Source organism: Cynoglossus semilaevis, chromosome 7 (assembly GCF_000523025.1).
Source record: "Cynoglossus semilaevis isolate Cse_v1.0 chromosome 7, Cse_v1.0, whole genome shotgun sequence".
Classification (NCBI taxonomy): Eukaryota; Metazoa; Chordata; class Actinopteri; order Pleuronectiformes; family Cynoglossidae; genus Cynoglossus; species Cynoglossus semilaevis.
In genome coordinates, this window is record NC_024313.1 from 12307489 (window position 1) to 12334813 (window position 27325).

At 39.2% G+C, this 27325-nt stretch overlaps 1 protein-coding gene across 2 annotated transcripts in view; it reads left to right on the forward strand.

Annotated features, from left to right (window-relative positions):
* Positions 1 to 27325, forward strand: part of rngtt (RNA guanylyltransferase and 5'-phosphatase) — a 45166-nt gene that overhangs the window by 7756 nt on the left and 10085 nt on the right. For both annotated transcript variants that reach the window (XR_003050173.1, XM_025057025.1), the window contains exons 9-13: positions 3958 to 4093; positions 6195 to 6266; positions 10745 to 10909; positions 19869 to 19937; positions 25827 to 25927. Coding sequence is in view for 1 of the 2 variants with exons in the window: in XM_025057025.1 (XP_024912793.1) it covers positions 3958 to 4093; positions 6195 to 6266; positions 10745 to 10909; positions 19869 to 19937; positions 25827 to 25927 (543 nt within the window). In the remaining variant the exon portion in view is untranslated. The remainder of the gene's footprint in view (positions 1 to 3957; positions 4094 to 6194; positions 6267 to 10744; positions 10910 to 19868; positions 19938 to 25826; positions 25928 to 27325) is intronic.

The following is a 27325-nucleotide window of genomic DNA, read 5'->3' on the forward strand; positions in this document are numbered from 1 at the left end:
GCGTAGGTATGTATGACTAGGTGAAAAAAAATATTTATTTTAGTAGTTTTTTATAGGCAAACCTAATTCTGTTTGTGAATAGCAGGTGACATTTAGGGAATCATCCAAATGAGACTGAGAAGGTTATACTTGTACCATTTTAGATTCTCCTTATTTAGTTTGTCAACATAGGGTTTGTAATGGGCACCAGGATTGTTTTGCTGCTCAAAGTATTTGTCAAGGGTAAAGCACTGTTTTTCAGCCTCTGCTCAAAAACCTCTGCTGAGTGTAAATGAGCTTTAAGCTCTTGAGATGGTAGAGCATTCGATTGTGTGCAAAATTGCAACAAACAGCTTCTTCACTCAAAAAGTAACTCTTGAGTAAATCAAAGAAGAACAAATGATTCAACGGCTGTAATAGAATGTGACTTTGAAGCAAAGCAAGTTACTCTCCCCTTTTGTCTCTGTTAAAACTATCAGATTCAGACGTGGCTTCCACTTCAGCACCTTTTATCAAATGTATCTTCACCTATTGACTGAGCGCTGCTGTATAAAATGAAAAAATCCTCCAGGCCTCTCTGGACGTAAGAGAGTCGTCCTACCCTGTGACGCACCACTAATGATGTGCAGCTTGTGGATCTGATCTAAGACCTCCCTGGAGCTCAGCCGCCGTTGGTAAAGCCACGGGACCAGACTAGAAAAGCCGAGACAATAGCCGTCTGCGCCTCATTAGGGCTAAAGTGCTTTGGGGGGCAAAAAAGAAGAAAAAACAACAAAACGGTCTCCTGGTGACCATCAGAGGGGAGGAGAAAAAAAGAGAGAACGCCTTGGGGGGGTTAGCTGAAGATTTTCTTTATAGTCTTTAAAAAAAGAGAATCCGGTGTCTGCTGTTACCAAAATCAGACAGTGTGTGGGATGTAGGTGATGCTTCGACAAAGAACACTGGAGAGAGTTCCACGGTGCTAATGGCCGCCCCTCTTTTATGTTCTGGACATGCTTGACAGCGTTGGCCACTGTTAACTGGCCAATTAGACAGGAAAGGAAGCACTTCTGCCTGGTCCACTCGCTGTGTCCTTTCCAGTTGATGGGTCCTCTTTACTGTGACACATCTTTTTGATTTTCTCACAGACCGGTCCTCTTCCGAGATAAAAGGTATCATCACTGAGCACCGGAGGGAGGATCTTTCTGTCTGTCAGAATTGGTCGTTTATCAGTTTTTTTGCTACGTCCCACACACGCCCCAGATTTGTCATTTTTTATGTTTTCAGTCTGAGCCTAAAAATATGCAACTATATCTGGCCCAACTCATCCATCTTTCTCTGTACTCCTCCCTATTTATTCCAGCAAATACGTATGTGGTACCTGGCATTTGGACAAACCTTATTTTATACGTGATGTCAAAGGGCTCATAGTTCCACAAGAACTATGAGCCTTGAATAACGTCTTTAAATTGTAAACACTGATTATCTGAGAGGTAACTGTCATGTGACTTTTGGTAAAGCGTGAAAAAAATGTTTTCTTTACTCGTCGGAAAGGGCCTTGCCTCATCACTGATGTGATGACTTCACTCTGCCGGCCTCTATAGGAACGGCGTGACCTCAGTGGAAACATTCATCCTATAAGTCCAGCTCTTGGTTCCCCTCAAAGAAACAAAGAGCCTTTTTAAAGCGACCCTTCAAAGTGGGAGGGGAGTGCTGACTACCTACGCATTTATTCCCACTGATGGAAACCAGGAAAAAAAGATGATTCACAGGAGACAACAGCTTTTTGTAATACTGGTTTGCTCTGATCTCATCTCCACCCGACTTCACATGGGAATACAAAATTGCTTCTGTTTTAAAACACCATGTTTTTAGGCTGTAAACTGTAGTAATTTCCTAAGAGTTGTCTGTTACAGTCATTATTATTAAACAGGAGATCTGCTTGCTTGTACTAATGAGGATATAACACTCCGGCATTGGTGCAAACAATGTAAAAGGATGATTATGACTGATGACTGATGAAGATGAAAATTGTTTAGAAATCATTGTGGTTATCACACTGTACAGTTGGAAACAAAAAGATGAGCCTAAAAAAATAGAATTAATTAATAGCCAAAGTTCATCATCTGCTTTAATACATTCAGTAGAAAACTTTGTTAGCCCAGTAATCACAGGTTACTTTTTTTTCATTTATTACATTATGTTTTTGATATATATTTTTTGGTTATACTGTAATTCTTAGGTCAGAAAATGGCACAGTAGCAGAAGGATAGCATTATTATAATGATCTTTGCTTCCTGACATCTAGTGGAATATTTTAATTAAAAGCCTGGATCTTGTCGGCTTCAAGGTCATTAAATATACATTTTTCGTTTTTTTTTAAGCCAGAAGAAGAAGAAAAAGAGGCACAAAGGGAACACTGGTGCCATTGCTTTTTGTTTTTTATATATTTCGTCAAGTTTGTCTTTAGAAACCGACAGAAGAGTGGATCAACAATGTGTGTTTATTGTCCCTTATTTGAATGCGCTCGCCAAGTCTGCCAACTCGGTGGTTAGCCCACTGAGCTGATCAAACAATAAACATTTGGCCTGGATGCTCGTCACTCTGGAATTGATTCAGTATTAGGGTGTGTGCTTGTCGAGGGTGATACGAGTTCCAGACAGTTCAAACATTTCTTTCCCATCATCCCACTTGAATTATCATTTTGTAATAATTTTACCCAGCTGCCCAAGTGGCATTCGAAGGACTGGAAATGAAACCAAAGCAACACTTTGTGATACTGGTCATTGCTTCTGCCTCACAGCAAGAAGATGACTGGGTGCATTGATCCGTGGTGTTTCTGTATAGAGTTTGGATGAGGTGTAAGCAGAAGTTGAATTAATTAATTAACAAATAATGTTTTGTCAGAAAACTACATATTAAGTCATTGCATTGTCATTTGCCCACCTTCTCTTCTCCTTCTCCACAAACCATTAGTCCAAGGGCAGATTAGCATCAGACATGAGACAGAAAATGACAATGATACAGTCTGGTGCTGTGATCGCCTGAGTGCTGCATTAAAGGAGTGACTGTGATATAGGAAAATGTAATGCTCCTGGTTTATCAAACATCCACCTGCTGTATTCATGAGCAGTGGCTGGTCAAAGGTCTTTTTTTTAAAGCAGCCATTTTGATCAAATGCTTTCTGTTTGCACTGATGGGCCTTAATTAAGAAGAGTTAGATGAAAGTGCTGGATGCTTTGAAAATATATTACAATCAAGAGGTGTGGTGATGGTGAACGCACTTCCTTTCCCAGGCATGATAAAAGCTCCTGCTCCATCGTCTATTGGTTTCATTAGAACAAAGTGCAACATATTTGCATATTAGAGAAACAGAGAAATATTTGTTGGGTTAATAGCCTGAACTGAGCCCAAACTTTTTCTTTTCTTCTCCTCCTCAACCAATAACTTTAAAAACATAATTAACATGGACCATTTAAAATGAAGTAATAATGCACAAACAGCCTCAGCTTCGGTAGAAGTGCAGCATGCGATTAAGGGCTATTAGTGTTGATGTTTAAGGGAGGGGTGTGTTCTTTCCCTTAAACTGAGGGACTGACTTCATCTTGACATTAAATCACTGATTCATGTCAGCACTGGACCTCTGAGACACACCTGAGGGAGTGTTTTTATCTGTGCATGTAGAGTGATGCAGTGGGTTGTGGTGCAGCTGGTGGGACATGTTGCATATCTAAAGAAACAGCACTAAAAACGAATGATACAGGGAGAAAACGGCAGCTGGTGTAGAACTGACTTTGACACCAAAAGTGCAATCCAAGCAGCTTAATTAATTTAATGTAATTTTCCAGATACATACAAGATAATGAAGGGGCAGCAGGCGGTTAAAATCTTGCTTTGCTCTGCGATAATGTTTTTACATTAGTGCTTCCTTAAATGGTTAGGCCCTCGGGGAACCTGTAAGAACATCTGCAAAACCCTTAATTTTCTGTCTTCTTGCAGGTACATGATGGTGATCAACGGCAGAAATGAAGTGTTCATGGTCGACAGGGACAACACTGTGTTCCACATAGCAAACCTAGAGTTTCCTTTCCGCAAGGATCCACGTGTCCACTTATCTAACACTCTAATGGATGGGGTGAGTTCTTGTATTTTCTTTAACTTTCTTTCTTCTTGAAGCTTGTAGAAATTCCTATTTTCTTCTCTTGACTGGAGATGAAGCTCCTGTCTCGCTCCACCTTTGGTCACATTTACATTTTGCTTGCGTCTGCTCAGTCTTGCAGATAATTGACACCAGTCTCTAAAACCTCTGGGCGTGTCACAGTCCCACGGTCGAGCATGTCACAGACCATGGGAGTGTTTGATGAAGCAGCTCCTGCAGAAACAGCTAATATGACAATTTACAGTTTTTTCCCCCACTGGTGACTCTGTTCCACGCTGTGATGCACTGTAATTGTCTGCAGTGAACCCCCAGAGGTGACACGTGGGATTGGTGACTTATCCTTACACTGTGATACAAGGCTCATCCTTTTATGTCTGTGGGATTCAGGTAACTTGGGTCCCTTTTGCTCCCAGCAGCAGGTGCACTTGCAGGAATTATTTATTATTGTTATTTCTCCTCTCTGTAGCTGAGAAACATTGCTCCATGTTCAGACAACCGTCCTGATGTTTGATTAGAAATAATCTGCCATAATGTGTCTCTTTTGCTGCTGCTCTTGTTTTGTGTCTACTGTGTTAACGGTTGTTAAGTGATGTGTTGAAATCACTTTTCTTCACTTTGTTCTTCATCTAATTGCTCCCTTTTGAACCAACAGTGCGAATGTGTACCTAAATTGCTAAAAGGTTTATTTTGACTGGTGTTTATTCATCTGTTGACGCTTCTGGCTCTCAGCACTGAGACCGTGTTTGGCTGTTTGCAACAAGACCTAGAGCGAAGCCGAGCCGTGTTGTATTTACAGCCACAAGGTTTGAGGACAGTTTTCACTGAGCTTTAGCTCAAGTTGTGATCCAACATTGGATATATGTAAAAATGGCTTCAGATAATACACAATTTCCTCTCCTCCACCGATGTCTCCTGTTTACTGAAGTATTTTCAGCCCCAGTTTGACTCTTTAACTTTGTTGTTTTTTGAGTAAGAAAACCTATGGTTATTGCCCGTATAGAAGCAGGAAATGGCCCCTCGGAGACTCATTGAAGGACTGCTGAAAAGACAGTTCAGGGTGCAGCTGGCCAACAGGGATATAAAGTGTGTTCAAGAGGAAATGTATAAAAATCACCTACTTCTTAAGACAATTTTTTTTGTCTCAATTTAAAGAGAGAAAAGGTTCAAACCTTATTTTCAGTGAAGTTTGGATTCTCAAAATGACCTTTTTGATACTGTTGTTTATGAGGGTAAATAAAACTCTGCATTAACTGTGCCAGTGCCAGAATAAAGGTACTTCATCAGAATAAAGACATAGTGTGCAGAGATGCTGCTTCCCAGCAGTGCTTTTTTATAAACTTTGTGTCACGGATTAGAAGGGAGCAATGAACCCTTTAACTTCAAAAAGCAATCACTCTTTTATCAGAAAATCTCTAGCTTAAGTTTTTAATAACGATACGCAAGTTCTGATTCAATTATTTCTCTTCCTTTTCTGGGTTAGCTGAAACTCCCGGTTAACATCTTCGCCCACTGCTCTGTCCATAAGTCTGTGTGTAGAGTGTAATAAGTAGAATAAATATTTAACAAGGCATAATAAAGTAGGTGATAAAGCACAGTGGACTAATTGTTGTGATTTATTCTCAAACTTACCCGCGGTGAAGCACCAGAGCAGAGACGCCACGTCATTTACCGTACTTGAGGTTTCTCCTCTGCGGTCATAACTTGGCGTGGTTGTGTAACAGCTCTTTGAAAATTATTCATGTGTCTGCTGATCGTCCTGCTGCACCACCGCTGCACCTGAATCTCGACTTTAGAGTCTTGCATAATGGATGTGCATTGCTATTTCTGCTCCAGGTTTTTCCACACATATATATACACACACGCCTTAACAATTCCCAGCTCCCCTTTCCCCGTCACCACAGCTATCTGCCTCGGAACATCCAACCACTGGAGATTGTGTTTAACCCTGAACGTCCCAAAGCAGCGCCTTGATACAGACTTTTATTTTTGCTGCATTTGTCAATCTTATCTCAGGCTTTATGCATCTGCTTCTCTTACCTCCACTCCTCTGATCTGTCTCTGCTCTTTATCTATGCAGGAGATGATTATCGACAAGGTGAATGGCCAGCCAGTCCCCCGTTATCTGATATACGACATCATCAAATTTAACGTGAGTAGCCCTGTGCCTTTTGATTCTGCTGTGTGACCTGAAATTGTGCCAGATGAAGATCTGGGACAGAATAAGGGGAGTGAGTGTAGACGTTGTCCGCTTCCTTCAAGGTTGAACCTCAGTGTCTGGCTTTACTAAACCTTGACCACGAGCCCAGCAGTGGGACTGAACTCAACTGCTGTAAAGTTTTCTGAAGCTTTTTTACGAGGGAGAGATATGTTTCCTTTAGCTTCACTGCGCCATATATAGCTAATATATATGTACTGTATGCATGTTTACAACTGCATATGTAAAAACGTAAGTTCTTCAGTATGAAGTCAGGGTCAGATTGGAGAGGCCGTTACACTGGCCATTATGTTTGTCTTTCGCCTCCTATTGATTGTAGGATCACACAATCAAGTGGCTCAATAAAGACCCGGGTGATGAGGGGAAGTTTTTGTGAGACAGTGCAGAGGTTAGTGTCTCCACATGACTCACATCTCCCTCCCCCTGAACCGTCACCAAAGCGCTGTTGTATCGATTCTGGCTGCCCATTATTAGCGCTCTCCATTATCTGTGGCGGGGCTGCTTTGTGGCACTCAGTTTATAAAAATCAGCAGGCGGCAGAAGACGCCTCCTGCTGGGCTTGTGGCCTAACTTGACACTGCATTTGCTTGAAAGACGATATCAAAGCTACGACATTTATGTTGGGATTCAAACCAGTTTACAGAGATCCTACTTTTAAAAATGCTATAGTAACTTTAACTTGTTTTTTATTATTTTTAAGACAAATAAAGTACTTTTGAGTGTCTACTCACATTCAGCAGTGGTGTCTGCAGTTGCCTTTGGTCCTGATTGTCTAATCCATTTTATGACATTGTATACTGAGCTGTGTGAGTAGCACTGTTTTAAACTGGCAGTTTTGTGCTTTTATACCTAATCTGGATACCCAGACCTGCTGCAAATCCACAAATTTTTCTTACCTAATAGTAGTACATTTTACTGTTACTTAGCCTCTCCCTTCATGTCTCTGAAAGGTTCCAGCAACAAGTTGAGGACAGGGTTTAACCTTGTCCACCTTTATTATCAGGTTGAACATGTGTACATTTGGGAGAAAAAGAAAATGTAGTCATTTTAGAAATCATTGGACCAAAAAAGTGCAGGATTCATTTTCTGGAATTGATTAATATGCTTCCCTCTAATCCTGTAGTTTCTCACCAGCATGTTATTCCTAGGTTTAATTCAAATGGAATAGAACTAAAGAAATAGTTTGACTCTGTGTCGTAGAACTGTTCAGATTTAGAAATAAACTCTGGTCTGAAATCATCTTTTATCCTCTATTTTTATACATAACCAGCGTTGAAATGTAAAAACCAAATCTCAGCATTTAATTTTGAACACTGCTATCATTACAAGTTAATCAAAAATGTTCAAAGCATGACATTTATGATCCGATGCATGAGATGTGGAACACTGTTTTTCCTCCTCCGTTCATGTGTCGATTAGACTGCAATGCATTATAGGAAAAATGCAGAGTATTTTTCATTTGCAATTGTTTTAATTAGGTTTCCCTAGATTCAACCAATTTTTAATTAGTGATGAGGTTGATAAAAACTTTAGGCCTCAACATTTTATTAAGAAGCAGAAATTGGTTACAATGGAAGTCATAATGTCGAATAATAGACATTTTTCTACTTAAGTCTTTAAAGAGTTAAAATTAAGCTCACATGCAGCATTTCTGGACTGTGTGCTGCATAGTGCCAGAGTTGTTTCACGTCATGGAGTATTAACTTCTCCTAATTGCCGCTTTGTGTAAAAAAAAAAAAAAAAAAAAAAGCATCCAATGTGCACAGAGTGAAGGTTATAAATGGACGTTGAGCAGAACAAATAGCAGACACATGGCATTAATGGTTGAAACCAATAACCAGGAATGACCTTCTGTACAACCATTTACAATGAAATAAAAATCTGGGGCAGCTTCGACGAGTCCTCACTTTAGGGGATGTTGGGGTTTACAAGCCTCGTAACTGCTGTGTTCTGAAGAACAGGCGCAGACTGTCCACACGCTTTGAATCATCGGCACTTGCGTCTTAATCTGTTTTGATGACACAGTTGACAGATGGTGAGGTATGTGTGGGACACATCCCAGCTGTTGCTGCGGGAGAATCTCAAAAGTCTGTGAGTGTTTTACCACAGTGGTGCTTGAAGTGAAAGTAAAGCGAAGCCCTGAAAGTAACGCCTTAATCAGAGCTGAAACTCTGTTACGGCCTTGACCTTATTTGTGGTTGATTAGGTGCTGAAATTGAGTTGTTACTGTTGCTGTGCAAGACACAACCCCAAATCCCCCCCAGCCCCAAGAAAACGTGGAATATTTCCAATAATAAATTGTTAGTGTTTACTCATTGGTCGACAATTGGCGTCTCAGTCTTCCTGCTATAGGACAACATGGTTGAAAGGCAGATATTTTTGTACAGATATTTTAGTACAACGCCTCAGATTCTATTGGCAAAACCAAAGTGATTAAACCTGCGCTACAATATTGATTTGTATTTTATATATTCTTCTATCCAAGCATTAAACAGTCAAGGTTTTTAATGGAACATTTCATGAAAGGTTAGAGGCGTTATAGACTGAAAAATAAAAAAAACATACATGCAACCAGATTATAACATTTAGTTTGTCATTTATTTTCAACAGTTTATTTTCTCAGGGACTTTTATACATTTCATTTATTACACTATATAACTTTTCAACAGTTGCACTCTTTCATGGTGATTAGCAGACAACAGCATATACGATAGTGTCTTAACAAAATTAAAAAAAACATTACTGCTAGTTTTTCTTCAAGCAATTGCATTCATTTATTTTCAGCTCTTGTTCAGTCACATGTCCAAGGAATTCCTGAGTTATCCTGGAAAAATATCAAACTTGGCTGTCAACCCCCTGTAGCTCTTAAGTTTTTGGATTTAGTGACTTTTCAGTTTAATAATGTTGCTCACAGCAGTCTGCAACCAAGACTGGCTCTTCTCTCATTCCCTGTTGGACACATAAATATAAAAGTAGTCCGGTTGATAATGCAAGATTCAACTGTTGAAAAGAATACTGTCCAATACCACAGCCACCTATAAATGTTTTGTTTTTGTGACCATGTTTTCAGCAAAAAACTTAATTGCATCCAATCGCACCTTGTTGTTGATCAACTCTCTTGTTCCCTCTGTGGTTAATAATTTCACATAAACCCTGTCTTTTACCAGGCGAGAACAAAAACAGAATACCCAGGCTCTCAAATAAACCCTGCTTAGTCCTTCTCTGTATAGATGAGAAAGTATTGATCTGCAACCCCCTGGGTGAAGCCGGGTAATAAAGGTGTCCACACAAATATATATATATAGTATTTTTTTTTTTTTCTTGTGTATATGTGTCACATGATTACTCATCCATACTTTTATTTTGTAACTTTAATCACTTTCATTTTAATTTATTTATCATATGGTGTGTGTTTCACAATTTGAGGCTGTTTGACAGAGGCTTTGGTTTGAAAAATAAAATGATTTTATTTTATTCTATTTTGTTTTGTTTTAATTGTTATATTTCTTTTCATTATGTTTTGTTTGATTTGATTTCACTTTATTATTTTGGTCCAATTTTCTCCACTCAGTTTTGTTTTGTTTTATTTTTTCCTAAATATTGGATCCTGAGGGCATCTGCATACTTTTTTAAAATTCTTTTTAATCATGCCTTTGATTTTCATTTCTGGGACTGGCAGACAACGAAAAACAATATTGTTGAAATTCAAGGTGATTTTTTATGATGATGTAGACACTTTTATTGTGTTCATTGTTATGTTTTACTTTTTTTAATGTTAACTTTTTTGGTAAACTGTGGTTCTTTACATATTCTTACATTGTATTTTTTTTCCTCCCCAAACTTAATTCAAGCCAAAAAAGTCACTGTGTCTAATCACTTAGTAATAATTGGTAGTTAAGCCACACCATCCTTGAGGACTCTCACATACACAGGCTCTGAACCTCTGAGTGGCTGTAACAGTCATCTTTTTGCTCTAGTGCAGCACTAATTTCCTTCTAAGCCTTTTTATTAACAGCCTGAGGCAGGAACTAAAGAATCTGCCGCTGTGAGTGGTTTAACAGATTGCCTCGATGGCACCTATTCCCTATTCCTTTGCCTATAAAAAGGATAACAAAATGTCTCTCATATATATATATATACACACACACACATATATATACATATATGTGTGTGTGTGTTTCAATGCTTGTATAATCTTACATTATTCTATGATTACATATAAAAGATTGAACAAAATCAAATCTTTTTGTTGTGGCGACATCAATAACAGTCATCATATCCAGGAAATTTCCCTCGAAAGAGACAGAAATTTTTGAAAGTCAATATTTTCATATGCACTTGTCCAATGACCTCCAGTTCTCAGGTTTGATTTAATAATAGTTCTTTGGGATTTTTTGTCTTGCGTGTTTCAGGGACAGCCTGTCGGCCAGTGTGACTTCAACACCCGCCTGCTGTGCATAGAAAAGGAAATCATTTCACCGCGCATGGAAAAGATGAGGAACGGCCAGATTGACAAAACCAAGGAACCCTTCAGCGTCAGGAATAAGCCGTTCTTTGATATCCATGCATCCCGAAAGGTAAGAGAAACACTTAAATCTGCTCATGACTCACTGCCACCTCAATTTATTTCACGACTGGAGTCCAAACCCTCTGTGTAGTCACAGAGGTGTACAAAAAAGTCTGCACTGTCTCTATTTCATCAATGCAAGTCTTTCTTTCTCTCAGGTGTTCATCTGTGATTAGTCTTTTACAGCACACTCTCCTAAAAGAGAAGCTCTTTGCTGGCATCTTATAAAAAGGTGCAGTTCCAATCAGATTACCAACTGCGTCCTTGTTAAAAAAAATAAATCAAAAGGCTTTTAATGTCCTAGTCTTACAAAATACAAGCTTCCATCTTTTCCCCTCCCAAGTCAGGTATTGATTGATTGAATCACTGTGGTGGATCAAATCATTACTGACTAAGATGCTTAAGAGACCTGAGCACTCAACTGTGGGGAATCTTAATGCCAGTTCCACAACAGATGTTTTGGACGTGAGAAAAATCCTGTTTTTTTTTTCAACGTTTCATGCACTACATATATTGCTTTATTTCCTTTTAACCAACACAGGCTGAAAAAAAACTGATCCATTTTGTACCATTTGATTCTAACCATTTGTCAAGACAGGAACTGAGCCTTGATTTCTCTGCTTCCAGTGCGTTCTGTGTTCTCCTTCTGTTGTCAGAGATGCACATATGTACATATGGCAGTTAAGCTCAGAATACTGTGCTTACATAAGTCTGTTTTTCCAATTCAGCAGAAGTGAAAGGAGTAGACATTATATTTTGCAGAGCCACTGACGTCTCACTGCAGCTTTCACTATACGACCATGTGTAATACATTTTCCATGATAATGCTGCGGCTGCTGCATACCATTATGCATTTTATGTGTTATACTATATGCTTTCCCTTGTATATGTCATGTCATAAATTAACTCTGTCAGTAAGGTGCATGAAAGACATCAGTGCTGGAGCAGTGCCCCTGCACTCCAGTGTGTAGGAGGTAAGAGCTCATTAATTAGATGTTTAACTAAGGCCAGCATCAGCCACGTTCTGTCTTTGTTCAAGTCTTTGTTCTGCACTCTCATAAATGACCAAAGTACGTTTGGACGTCTTCTTTTCCTGTGCCAAACGCCAAGCTCCGGGTGTTGTTTGGACTTTGTGAAATTCTTGGCTTGAACTCTTCAGTGATCTCTGATCTGATGTAACCCTGACCTTGGGGAAAAAAAAGTCTTCGTCCTCCATGTTGATGAAGATACTCTGAAAATGAAGTCACTGGAGCTCTGTCTGGTTTCTGACTGCCCCATTGTGTCGTTTGCTGGCCATCTGCTCCTCGTACAGTCGTATCTCTGTTGTACGAGACATTAGAGGAGGAGAAGTGGAAGTTGTCTCATTAATTCATAGCAACACCAGTCCCCACCGCCTTGACTCGTCTTGTTGAGATTCCTTTCGGGGGATGTTTCAGTCACAGGCCGGGGTTTTGTATGATTGCTTTTGTCTGTTGCTAGGCTGCTGTTTTCCATCCATGACACTTTACACATTCATGCTGCCATTTCCCCACCAATTGGGTTCATTTGTTCTTTTTTTTTTTTTTGCTTCCTCATCTTGGTCAATTATCTTACAAAGACTTTCTTTTTCTAATTCAGGATTTGTGTGTCTGGACAGCAGGATAATTTATTTTGGGAATTTCCCATCCGTGTGTTAGGTTGAATGGACCAGTCTGACAACGTACAGTGTGGATCAAGAGGGTTTAGCATCCGTAGACTTTTTCCCACTACATTTCTTCGGATGTCTTCTTAAGGAAGATTTTATTTAAGCTGTGTTTGGTGTAATGTTTTGGTAATGTATTTTATATCAGCCAAGTTTTACAGTTACTATAAAATACTGCTTCTGCAGTGACATCCATTCTTTCACTCTGATTTTACTGTTAATGGTAATCCACAGTGTGTTGTTGTTACTCCCACTGTTTTATATCTTAGCCTTTCCTGATACTGTCAAATACAATAACAAAATAGGTCAAAGAAAGGAAGGATTTAAAGGTGAGGTTCTTAAAAAATTGTGAAATGTGCTACTTTACAGGACTGTTTTGAAGATGTCCAGAAACCCAGAGTATCAGAATCCAATCAACTCCTAAATCCTGCAGGAATCCTGCCTGCAGGTGTATTACATCTCTCCACACCGTGTGCTCAGTATATGTACCTACAAGTCTGGTACAAACCGTTCTATCCACCCGATTTCCTTCACTGCTGCTCCTGTGTGTATATCTGCAGTGAGCAAATCATTTCCAGCTTCTACAATATTATTATTAATCACACCAGTAACGTAGCATCTCTCTTAAAAGCTTCTATAAAGTTTTTTACAGGAAAGGAAAATACAGACAAAAACCTACTAATTTTTTGCAGGCTCTAAAACCATTCTAGCTGAAATTGGCAGTTAGGTCAAATGTAAGACTTCATAGTCCAATAAAAAAATAACCACCTGAACAGATGGGTTTTTTTGCCGACTTTTGGGCATCAACCAACATCTCACAGGAGGCCAGGTAGCAGTGATCCGAGGAAAGTCTCTGGAATTGGTTTTTTCAAGGATTCTTCTTCTTTTTTATATTGCTATTTGTAAATTTTATTTTGAGAACTAAAAGTCACTCCAAACTAAAACTACAGTATTTTCTTGGATCGTAAACCTCATCACAGCAGCAGGGATTACGGATGGAGGTATATTCACTGAATATTAAACAGCCGAGATAATTGATTTACTGGGGAATGTAAGCTGTGGGGAAGTAAAAAAAAAAGTATGCAGATAGTTACAGTAAGTGAAGCTTTTTTTTTTGTAAGTTCCGTAGGTAGGTGGTCAATGTGGGTAATATTTACCAATGAATCCGTCCTGTCTGACTGTATTTTCCTCTGTATTCTCTTTGTTTACCTGACAAATGTCGGCTGATTAATTCCCCCTCTATGGATGGTATGTTCCACCTGATTCTGACTCAGTGCAGTGACTAAATGTCCACCAGGCTGCACTTTTGGCCTCAATAACACACACACCAATCCTCCATACTTCACCTGCATCGTCGCCGTGCCTCATGTCTGTGGTTTCGCCCACATGAGCGTTTACTCTTGAGGGCCTTTGATTACACGACTCCATGACTAATGTTTTAGCACAGAGGCTTTTGATATATTTATATATACTTTGAGGTTTTCTTTATCATTTTTCTTTTTTTTTTTTCAACCTTTCGACCTCATGCAAGACCTGATGATGAGTACACGCAGCACACTTTTACAGCAAAGGTCATAGTCAGGAGGAGAATGATGTTGAATGTGTGCCACAGCAGAGCCATGTGCCTCACAGGCTTGGAATTAATGCACGGTAGGAAAGGAACATGTGTCCTCTGGGTCAGGTTTGCTGGGTTTTTTTTTCTCTTCAGTTGTTCTTTGGACCTTTGTGTGTTTTTCCGGCTTTGTGGATTTTTTTTCTACTGCCCTTTGTCTGTTCTGTGCCCTTTCATTCTGCCCTTCTTTATGTCATGACATTCCTGCCAAGCCATTCTGTTAAACATTAGGTCCTTCTTGGATAAACATCCCAGCTGCAAGAAGCAAACATACAAAAATACACACACAGGCAATATATTTTATTAGTATTATTGTTATTGTTATTATTATAACTGTCTGCTTAATTTTTTAAGCATTGTTTTTCTAATTACAATAATCAATTAAGAAGATGTGTAATGTTGTATATGTTAATTCAGATCTGCTTATATAAAAATGGATGAACATGTAAAATTGAAACTTGGAATTTAGACCAAAAGATAAACACGAAAAATTGAAACTTGGAATTTAGACCAAAAAAAGTGACACTGTAAACGTTTTCAGAAGTAGCCTCATTACCCTGCAGACTCTTCCTGTATTCTCCAGTTAGTTTGAAACCACTGCATAGACGGCCTTCAGTCTTTTTCCAGAACTACAGCCGTTTCTTAGAAAGAGTCGTTAAATAATAAGTGTATTTCTCCTTGATTGGCATAAAAACTCTTCTTCCTTTGGGTTTACACTACACACACACGTTGTGATTGGTTATTATTGCAGGTTCGTAGTGACCTGACTCGGAAAAAAAAAGTAACTCCTCCGATCACCGGATCTCATTAGCTGGATGCTGTCAGCAACTTTCTTGCTTCTCACTGACCTCACACCTCCGTTGGCTGTCAAGTCTCCAGCTGTCTGAGATGGAAAAGAGACCTTGGTGTCTATTAGCCTCATCCCGTTTATGGGGTGGGCTTTAAGAGCCAGACTTTCTAATCAGATTGAATTTTGCTCTTTGGTCTGTGAGTCTTGGGTATGTCTCCTGCTGTTTCCTCAGAAGCGATGAAAATCTGGCTGTTGTGTTTGCATAATAGTTGAGTTATATTTGTGGATGAAGAATGGGGGAAAATATGTCATTTAAGGTTTTAAAATTGTCCTCTCTCTTTCTTTTGAGCAGTATAGTAGAGGATGGATACTGCAGGGGCAGAGAACTGTTTAATTTTAGGTGCCATGTAGGCATCATTAGAAATCAGTTCTCAAAAATATATGACAAATTTAGCCTCATCCTCTAACCCTCCCCCAGCTGCCATGTCCTTGTCTTACATTGTTGCATTCTTCTTTAATCTAAGTCCTAACTCCCATTTTTAATGTCATCTTGAATAAAAATGTGAAATTACAACTTAATTTTGTGCAGAGATAAAAAAAAAAGCCAGACCTTTGTTTTTAAGAAAAAAAAACTCTAGACTTAACGTTGTTTAATCCCAGGTCAGACAGCCTCGTCGGCAAAAACTCTGATGTGGGCTGTTTTCATTTGAGGGGGAACTGCACACCTGCTTCAGAAGCTCAATTCACATTAGGGCTTGAAAGGAGCCTCGGGCAAAGTCCCTGTAGTCTGAGCAGAATATCAATCCATCCCATCGGCCTTTTACTCAGCCGCCACTCCTAAACCGACTCAGAGCTGTGAGCAGGAACAGACAACAAGCAGATCCTAAGGATCAAAAGAAAAAAAAAAAAAAAGGAACCCTCACCCTGAGACTCCACAGTATTACTTTGGTTGATCAAAGCATTTGACAGGTGCTGTTGGTTCAACTATAAAGTTATATCCAACGTGGCAACATTTTCACCATTGTCTTATTTATTTACATATGTGCAATATGTACTGTGTGTATACAGTATATGCAGCCCTGAAGTCAAGGTGTGAAATGTAAACATCTACCTGCTGTTATTATATATGTCTTTCTCTTCCAGCAGAATACAGAAATATTGGTGATACTAATTGATTTGTCTCTGTTTTTAATGATTAATCCCAGGTACCTTTAGATTAGTCAGATATCAAAAAGATATCATTTGACAGCCCTCTTCTATTTAAACCTTCTATAAAAAGAAAATTTAGTTTTATGTGCTCTCAGAAACTTTCTTTTACACTATCACTCACTCTATTTTTGTATCCCGCCATCGTAGCCCATGAATCACTGAAATGGCAAACGTCCACAACCCTGGCACTGACACTAGGAAGTCAAACTCAGGGTGACGGACGTCATGTGACAGCCGTTGATTTGTTGAGCACTTGCTCAAACAATTTCCTTGTCTCGCCTTTTCCCCGCTGTCTGTCTGATCTCTTAATGGGACGTTCACTGTTCACTTCATTTTTCACAGCTCTACTGTACCAGTGCACACTTGTGTGTTCTGGTCCAAACGGTTCACCATGAAAGCAGGGTCACTGTAACTGCAAGCCCCTTCCACATTACCACTGCAAAGAACCTTCTTACTGTAGGAGGATGTGAGATAGGAAATCTCCCCCTGCCCCCATCTTCTCCAAGCTTTACTGTGCTCGATGAAGAGGGTGGGTGTTCTGTGATGGCAGGAGAACTGAAATGGAACTCCCAGATCTTAACGCCTACGTACTGTTCCATCATAAAGGCACCATTTCTCTCTCGTCTGGCTCTCTGCCTTCTCAGTGTCAGCTCGATTGTCAAACTCTGTGTGATCTGCCGTGACTTATTCATCTCTCTGGAAACCCGTCATGCAGACGCTGCCTGTGTGCGGCAAAAGAAGAGAGCCCACTCTCTTGTTGATGCTTGGATGAAATATATATAGTTCCAAGGGATTGCGGATCGTTGCAGAATAGTACTGTTGGGAGAATCAGGAAGGTGTGCGTTACGCCATAATAAAGTTGAACATTTCAGGCCCAATAATACGTGACTTAATCCTGTGCAATAAATGAATCCATTAAAAAATATCTTATTTTAGTGTTATGCTGTTTATTGTTTTTACTGTGGAGCTGGAGAATTTTCCTGTAATAAGTGAAAGTATATAGACAGAACTTTAAAAATGATTTTCCTCTGCTGTTATCATGAGTCTCTACATAATATGAATAAATAAGCTTTGTATCAAACATTGACTTTATCAGACTGCATTACCTGCCCTTTGACTAATTCTGGATAAAATACATTAATACTGTACTGTCAAGAAAACTCAGACTTTCACTTTCTGTGCTGCTGTTCTAAGTCCGTTTGTCACCTTCAACAGGTTTAAATATAGTCATGTCACACAACTCTCTTTTGAAGCCATTATTAAGGTCTTAATGTGATGTGTTTTTGACAATCTGTCATTTCCTGCAGAGTGAAAGCGTCTTGTCTCTCACTGTTGCACGTTTCTGGTGTTGAGCTTGTCAACGTCCACATCTTCTCGTAATTTAATAATTTTCGTTTTATCTTGTCTCTTTCATGTCGGAAAAGGTAAAAAGCAGTTTGCCCTGTTCTGACATTCAGGCCTTTTCAGTGCAGTGTTGTTGTTGTTGTTCCTTCTCTTCCAAATGCTTTGCTCTCAGCTTGATGGTTTCTCCATGATATCTGATATTACTGTGCTCCACTAATGCATTTGCTCTCTTTTTTATTGACTCTATCCTGCTTAACTAAATATATCTACTTCCGCTGTGAAACCTACAGAAGGGCATAATGGCTTGTCAACATGTTTTGTTTTTTTTAATTTTTTTTCATGACATACCTCTGCCTGAGCCGTGACATAAACACTCAAATGAAGAGTCAGTGACTCATCCATGTATACTGTGCATCTCTCTGCAGAGTGTGAAAAAAAATCTTCTCTTGGACTTATGTGGTGAGATAACTGTACCTCGGATATCGCTCATGTTTGCACCAAACTACAAAACCTGCGATTTTCCTGCCCACTTGGTGGCAGTACAACAACCACATAATACCATAAAGATTGGGGGACATAAAACCGAAATCGATCTCGAAGCAAAATTGCCTTTACAGCTGCAGAAAGGTGTAATAATTCCTCTATGGATTTCTGCACTCATTTCCAACTACACAAAATCAAATATTATGAACCTCCACAAAAGAAATGTAAAATCTTTGGTTGAGAAGTTGGTATTAGTGTAATCTCCGTAAATCTGAGATGTGTAACCTCATAGTCCATGTTGTGTTTGGTTTTGAATTATGTCTGTGATGTTGGGGGTGTTTTCTTCTGCAGCCAGACTCAATTTATTTCCCTGTCACTGTTGTGTGCTCGTGAACTTTGGAAATCCATCACAACATCATTACATCTCATTAAACTTTTATTTTGTTGGTTCACCTCTGTACCTGTATTTCAAACTTTTAAACATTTTGCCTTAAAGCACTTTTTTTTTCTTTCTCATGGAGAAGTTATCTATGAGAAAGAAAAAGTGCTTCAAGGCACAACCTTGATCAGAACCTTCACAGAATAACACTGGCTGTGTCAACACAAAAACTGCATAGTCATATTTGACAAAAACAGAACCAAATCTGCTTTTACTCTGTGATTGGTTTTCTTCTTCTCTTTCTCTGTCTTCTTATGATGGTGCTGCTGACAGCCACTCTGTTGGTTTTTTTGTACGTTTAGGTAATAACCTTCAAAGGCCTTTTGTTGGGGACTAAGAGCTAATGTTTTATTTGCTCTGTTTTCCTTCTCAGCCCCGTGTCAACTTCTTAGAATAATGTGTCGTTACTGTTAAGAGTGCAGTAGTAACAAACACTAATGTAGGTGTTTCAGTTCTCACAAGAACTGGAATTCCTTCAAAAGAAGCTTATCCAGGTTGTCTTTCAGGAGGAAGCTAATGGTCTAACACTAAAGGGGAGTTTGTTTTGTTTTTCTGCAGTTAATAAATTGTCATTTTTATTTTTTCATGGTGTTACAATAAAGATATATTTTTCAAATGTTGTAATAAAATCTTTGGCCTTTGGTAATTAAAAAAAATAGTTATTTTAGTGCCAACGAAGTTGACCTGTGGTTCATTGTCAGTTTAAATGGTAGAAATGTTTGAATGTTCATAACATTAATAGTGGGACTTTGCTCTGTTTTGTCCCACCAATTAACTGTACTAATTTCCCTCCAGTTCTATGTAATCTGTGTCTTTATCTGATGCCTTATTTCCCTGTCATGTTTGCAGCGACTCTTGTTTCGTGATGCAGAAAATATTCTTTAATTGTACTGCGGCTCTTCCTCTTCCTCCTGGGATCCCCACATCTAATAACCTGCCATATATATTTTTTTCCTGCAGCAGCTGTTGTGTTTGATGGTTGATGTTACAGGAGAGATGAAATCCACTTTTCCCACTTATCAGGAACTTAATGATTTGATACTATTCCTGTCCCCGGCCTGATCTGTCAAGCTCCAGATATTGATCTCTGAGCCAAATCTTATCAATCAAACAGATTAACGCTTATTTTCCAAGTCTGCATGGATACAAGCCCGGCATCGGTTTCTATGATCTGGAGGATTTGTCGCACAAAAAGCCTGGAGCTTGTGCTGAAACTCAATACTTGCAATAGTTTTTTTTTGTTTGTTTTTCAGATGGCTGGGTTTTATTTTTGTCACACAACTATAACAGACTGAATAAATCAAATGTTGTGGCTTTCCCTCCAGGATACAGCCTTCAGCCTTGCATGATGTCGTTTGTCTTTTCTGTTTGGCTAAAGCTACATATATTTTCCTTGTCCTTTTTATTTCAGCTTCTGGAAGGCAGCTTTACGTCCCAGGTCAGCCATGAGGTTGATGGACTTATCTTCCAGCCATGCGGGGTAAGCCTCTATCTATGTGTACAATTTATTGCACTTGTGTTATTTCTCAAAGTCCTGGGCCACAGGGTGATTGTCAAACACAGTTTTTCTTCCACTGAACTCCTACGTTGACAGCTTGTCAGTCAACACCAAGGTCGATGCCAGAGAAAACTTCACATGACGGTGTGATGAGACAAAAAATATGACTCAGTTGAGTTTTTTTATACGTTAAGACATCAGAAAAATTCAAATGTTTTTCTTTGACAGTAATACTACTGTATTCCACAAAATAACTTTACATCCTATATTCCTATTGTACAAACTGTCTGTGTGGAAAATACCCAAACAGGACTTGTCATTTGTAGACTAACTTACTGCCCTGCTGTCTGGGAGACTGCTCCCTGGCAGACTGGTGTAACGTGAACCAGGCGTCTGACCTGAAGTCACAGACTCTGTGAACTCATGCTGTGAGTGTTGTACTTAAGCAAATTCTTTGGTCAAAATGACAACCTTTTCCTGCAGATGTCAACATGGTAAATGAACAAACAAGTTTTTGTTGTTAATGCAGTCGTTTTTTTTTCTACCCTACTTTTATTATTATGATGTGCTAACCTCTATCTCAAAATGAACTCCTCACTCCTTGCACTGAGACATACACCTGAATGTAAACATTATTAAGGCTAACGTAAGTGAATGCCTGCTTAATAGTCTGCGCTGTAGTGTCTGCAGCTAATTTATCAAAGTGTGAAAATGATGGAAGGACCAATTTTATTGGCTCTGTGAAACTGTGCCGATCTTATCTTTTTATATTAAACAATTTGGATGGTTATCCATCATGGAGCCAAACAGAACATTAATGTAACTGCTGCCCTCAGTGCATCACAGCCCACAGACACAGTAATAGGAAACCAAACCTATTGTGGCTCCTGCTCCATATAGTAACACAACAATGAGCAGCACTAAAATGTTCTTATAGTAGTTTCTAAAAGGGTTTTAAATATTTAAAAGGTAAATATAATAGCATTCATTTTTAAGGTTATAATAATACTGTGAAAAGGGGGATTTTTTTTTCTTAAAATCAATCTTAAATCAATCATCTGAAATAAATTCTTCGACTTTGTGGATTTATTTACTTTTTTTTTTCCATTTACACTTTTTGACCTTCACCCCCTGTCAGTGTATTATTGATGGAGAATGTGCCTCCTGTTTGTATGCCAGCCTATGTAAATAAGCCTTTATTTGCAAAGGATGCTGAGCAGCAGGAGCCAACATGTGTTGTGTTGAGTGGGAGTTCCTAATGGCACCTCCTGTAGTGGAGACTTCACTCTGTGCATTCTGATGCACCATCTGAGAATTCTCCATGGTTCTGCCATTTCCCTCTACACCCACCCTCCCCCCAAACAAGACTTATTTTTGGAAATATAAAAGATAGAAGGATATGTTCACATGACTGCAACCAATAGAAACACATGGCTCATCTGTAATCAATATTTCTTGATAACTATATTTAGTGGAATCAGCATCAGGAGACAGAAAATTGCCTTGTTGCGCGGATCGATAACAGAAGTCAAATGGATCCTCTTTGTCACATGGCTCCTGATCTGTAGTTAGTCTGAAACTCCAGACAGAAATAATTGATTTTATTTTGCAAACCTCTTACTTTAAGTTCCTTAGGCATGAGCAGTTGTTGGATAAATCTAAACTGGCCACACTGGGCTCGATTTAGCAGCATTCGTGCTAGTGTTAAAATGAATACAATTCTATGGTTTATTATGTTTTATGCTTATTTTGACCATAGTTTGTCCCTTAACGCCACACTGGCATGTAATGGTACTGGTTAGTGGCCCAGTACCAACCCAGTGACACTGCACCAGATCCAGAGCTCCAGATTATTGATTTTTGGTCTGCCCGCATTCATGTGATGTTAATCTCTTCTTGTGTGCAACGGATTAAAGGGTTGGTCACAAAGGTTAATCTCCACCAGGTCTTGTTGTTATTTGTCCGTTAATGTTAGCGCCGAGGTTGCCATCGCAGCAGCCCGAGATACCACGAGCGTTATCTCTCGCTCTACACCTGGTGTCCTTGGAATCTGTTTTCTTTGCTCAGTGAATGTGAAGCGATTTTGAATTTGTAGCAGGTGGGTTGCAGCAGATTGCTGGATTACTTGTGGGACGACATCACAGGAGCCAAAGAGCGTATTTCTTTCTTTTTTTTTGACCTTTCTTTCTAAGAATTTCATCACTTAAAAAGTTAACAAAGTACACATGGTGTGTTTTAGATTGATTATTATTTTTATTTCTGAGTTTTTAAAGGAATCTAATAATATATTGGTGACATTTTACACACACACACTCATGTATCCAGCATGAAAGCAGCCAGTATGTCTAAGCTGAAACAGGATAGGTCGCCTCTGTGGAGCAGATTTGTTGGAGCCATTCAGCCTTTTGTCTGTAATCCTCAGCTCACTAGAAAAAAAAGGCTCAAGGCTCAAACCAAACAACTGTTATTTAAATGAGATGCTGAAAAAAACTGCAATCAAAGAATTTGTCTTTAAGCACAAACCCCAGCCAGAGTTGTTCAGTATTTCTCTAAAGTACTCTGACACTAAATCTATGATTACTGTGTTTGTAGTTACTCAGGTTAAAATCTGTCTTTTTTGCACATCTGATTTTTATTTTTCATCTCAGTCTCTCAATATTTTATCTCTACATTTAATTAAAGTCCATCTGGTCCGTTCTAATATTTGAATGTCAAAACCACAGCCGGTTTTATTTTGCTGTAATTTCTCATTTTACTAAGAGACAAATGGCAAGGCTGAAAAAGAAAGGCAACTGCAAATTTACAGTCTAGTGAGTGTTTACAGGAGAATTGGTGAAATAAATCAGGTCAAGGTGTCAGTTTACCATTGTCATGTAGATATGACGTGAACACGCTGCGGAGAATGGATTGCACAATGATCAATAATGGGAGAGAAGCCCGGGTCACGCATACAGAGTGGATTTCAGCTCCTCTCCATTCAGAAGCATTCTCATTATTTTGATATGATGTGGTAATTAAATTGCATAAAATATGCATGTGTGTGAATGGATTGATATCATTGAGATGCATGTACCGTATGAGGAGACTAATAGTTGCTGTCTAATATAGTAGCCTGTTGTTCTGTAGATGTCTAGGTTTGGCTTTTATTTCCCCCCGCCCCCCCATGGATCATTGTAGTAAGATGAATGTGTTGCATTCCCTCCTATGATGCAGCTTTAGAGATTTGTGAGAGGTGCTTTAAAAGGGTAATGTGCTGGAAAAGGTGTTTGGATATTATAAGACATCATCATTATAAGAGTTTTGTTTTCCTCAGAGTCAGACAGTCGTGACCTGCGTATTTACACCCAGATTAATCAGTCAATTAACAAGTAATCCAACATTATGTCCATAAAACAGACAGACTAGGACACGGGACATTTCTTATGTATGACTGTACTTAGTTTGTTATTTTATCCACAGTATTGATGGAAACACAAGCTGCTGCAACTGGCAATTCTTTTAGATTGAATTTGAAGTTTGTCTTTTTATTTCATCTGCAGATTGAATGGGTTTTTTTTGTTTTCATCGTTGCCATGGTACTGCTGACCCTGAATCATTTAGAGCAAATGTCAGATTGCTGAAAAGAAGCAGGAAAAATAAACTAGCTTCAATAGATGCCTTTGAATTTCTAGCATTTTTCTTTTGGATAACTGAGAAGGTTTGTGTACGCCTGCTGTCATACGTCAGATTTGATTATGAATTGTTTACATATGCAGTACATGAGGATCATCTGTGGGGAACTTGATCGACATTGACGAAATATATTACTTTTTTTATTTCATTTCAGAGCTGCATAAGTAAAAAAAAAAAGAAGCTTTTTGTGCTTCTTTAGTTGTTGTGAATGAGGCCTTTCATAGAGAAGTGAAGGTCTCTCACAGTCATAGCTTCACCACAGACAATTCTGAAAGACATTCTGCACTAGCTGCTCTCAGTGTTTATCTGTGAACAGTGAACTCCACAGCATTATTTAATTGCCATTGCACACAAAAAGATGGATTTGAAGGTTGTTGACTAAATCAAAATTTAATTTAGTTTTAGTTAGTTTTTAGTGACTGTCCTTGACTGCCTTTGGAGTTGAAATGCTAAGAATTCAATATTTATGCAGATCTTTGATAAACCGTCATGCCCAAGAAACACCCCCCGCCCCACCATTATGAGGCTACAGTGCCAGCCACTACGACCGTGCACCCTCTCTGTAGAATCTGAAATACTACCTTTTTAAGGCATATGTATATGCACAGAATTATTGTCAGCTGAGCTTAACTTGCATCTAAAGATATTCTGAATCACTCGATCCCAGGTTATACCTTCAGGTTCCAATTCTTTTCTATTTAGTTACAGATATTTTATATAGTCTAGTTGTACGGTTTAGTTCAATACAAATTGATCCTGAAGGTGGAACAATCCATGGAGGTAGAAGAAGGTGGTGTGTAGCCTACAGAGGACCAACCTAACGTAGATAATCTGGCCCCCATGTGTTACTGCAGTTGCTGAGCAACAGCGATGCAGCGGGACAGGGTAAATGTAGGTAATGACTGGCAATGCAAAATTGCTACTACTGAAGTAAATACTTCAGTAGGAACTCTAATCTGTAGCAGTCTTTTTTTCCATCATGTTGACCATGAAGTATTCACACCAAGTTCAAGGCTAGTACCTGGATTAAAACTAGGTCAGAAAACTCAGGGTTTGAATGTGAGAAAGAAATGAGGAAACGGTTAGAAAACCCTGAGGTTTGTAAAGGATTATTGTAGTTTTCTGATCCTGTCTTCTACTGACAACCAGTTCTGCCATAGGACATTGTACATGTGCAGACAGGAACTCCAGATTCAGCCATGCCTTGTAAGAGTACAGGTCCTTCTCACAAATCCTGTCTGCGCTCCACACATTTCCTCAGAGTAGACGGTTACCGGGCAACCTGATTGTGACAGAATCTGGTCATCTGTTCCCGCCTCCACTCGTCATGCCTTCACATCTCATGTTCTAGTGCACTTGTTTAATTTCCTCCTAAATGTCAGGCATACATAATCAAACAATCAGAGGCACTCGTGTGTTCAGTGTGTGTTTGTGCGTCATGTGTGATGCTCGTGATGAGTGAGAAACACAAACACAGTGAATCATAATTTGTATGCCTTGTTATGTTTGCAGATCCGCTCCTGTTGCCACCTTCCCCTAATGATCAGGTCTCTGACATGTGACATTCTTCAACAAAAGCTTTATTAGATTTGTGTGTGTGCAAACACAGGGCATGTTGCCGTCACTACCCTGCGGTGTTTTCTACAAATAGGTTTTGAATGCCCTTGTTCCTGAGTTAGCTGGATTAGTACAATATTATTGTTAATATAAAGTTAACCCTTTAACTCCTTCAAAATCTGTTAGAAAGAACTCGAGATGAATTCAGCTTTCCAAAGAAAATAAATGGTACTCTTTGAAAAGATATTTAAATTTAAATGTGTCCAATTTTGTTATGTGTTTCATCAGGGAACTGAATAATGGGGTATTTGAATTTTATTTTTGTCTTATTCTATCAGTAAACTGATTTTGTGTTTCATCTTTGCATTTAATTCATTTATTTTGATGGACATCGAATCGTTTTTAAAATGAGCAGCAGTTTCTGCTGCAGACACACAGCAACAACTTAACTCAATGAAGATTTGCAGCACATTGCCAATTACAAAGCCATTAAGTCTACATGGCTGAACAGAATCAATATCATATTATCAGTCATGGAACAATATTAGCATCTTTATTGTACGAGGGTTGGCATCAAACTCATTTACTGTATATATAAGCATGTCTTATAATGACATTTGTGCATTGTGTCATTGATTGCAGCGGTACAAGCCTGGCAGATGTGATGACATTCTGAAGTGGAAGCCCCCAAATCTGAACTCGGTGGACTTTCGTCTCAAGATCACCAAAGTGGGAGGAGAGGGGTGAGTCGCTGTTGCCATGGAAACATACAATTTGACAAGTTTAACACGCCTGTCTTTTTTTTTTCTTTTTTTTTTTTTTGGTGAGACTCAGTATGGTCGTGAGACACATGCACGCGTACATGTACACAGAAATACAGTGGCATCTTCTCTGTGCATCCCAGAGAAGCAGGTTCTTAACAAAATCGTTTTGTACCATTTTCGCCCCAAGACATTTGCTACAATCTGAGCTTAATTTCTTTCCCCAGTCGTCTTTTACAGCTGAAATTTCTTGGATCCACAGTAAATGTCCAAGGAAAATACAACAGTAGTTGGCCTTTCATTCACATTCTATGTTTATTATGGTCTGTGCTATAAATTATTCATATTCAGGAGCGCCTTCCCCAGCTCTCGTTCAAGGGAACATCACAACTCTGCAGAGAGACAATCGTCTTCTGACGGGAAGACGTTCCAGTTTTTATCTAATGAGAAGCTTCTGCTCGTGTTTCTGAGCACATGATTTTGGATTTTGGTAACGCATTTGAGCAAAATTCTTAACATCAGATATTCTAATTCCAGCAGGAGTTTGTTTGTATTTAAAATTCTTTAGTCCACACTCCTAGAAAATAATGACACTTCATACAACCGCTGTTCAGTGCAGTTATATTTCCAGAGAAAACCTTTGTTTTGTCAGGGGGCAGCCCTGAAGAAATGTCTGTTTGGTGAAGCTTCTTAATTATTATTACTCCCTTTTAAGTGATTAAATCTTCCCTAAAACTTGGGAAGATTTAATCACCTTTTTTGTTTCTCACTCAACATGGCAAACACGCAGATGTTTCAGGCATTTCTTTGACTGTGACAAACAGGAGGATGTGGAGCCACTAGCTGCTGTTTGATTTCCAGGGCGAGAGGCACACTTCTTCATCGTCCTCAGCTCTTTGGCCAAACTGCCTCTTGTCTCTGACAGCTAGGTGACCAAGCTGGCTTTCCAGACTATATTACAATAAATCTGCCACCATGATGTTTCACATCGGGGACACAATCACTCACCACGCTGTGCCACCAGCCATCAGGGGAGTTAGTCAGATTCTTCATTTTTTTTCCCCCACAGAAGATGAATGGAAGGGGAAAACTTTTCAGACCTCGTACTTGAAGGATTGTTTTTTACACCCTGGCTAACAGACTCTCTGAGTGTTAGGAAAAGAGATGGACAGACATCTGAGGACTGAGCAACTGTTTAGTTGTCAGCCCACACAATCAATCCTCGAGCACGTCTTTGTGTTCCGTCGAAGCATACAGCCCTGCAAATCTCATTACCTTCTGTGAGAGCGAGGACAAAGGCAAATGAGGAAGAAAAATCGTAGCAGGGAGAAAGAAATAGTGGAAAGCTGGCGTAATCCCAGAAAACGAGATTGTGCCCCT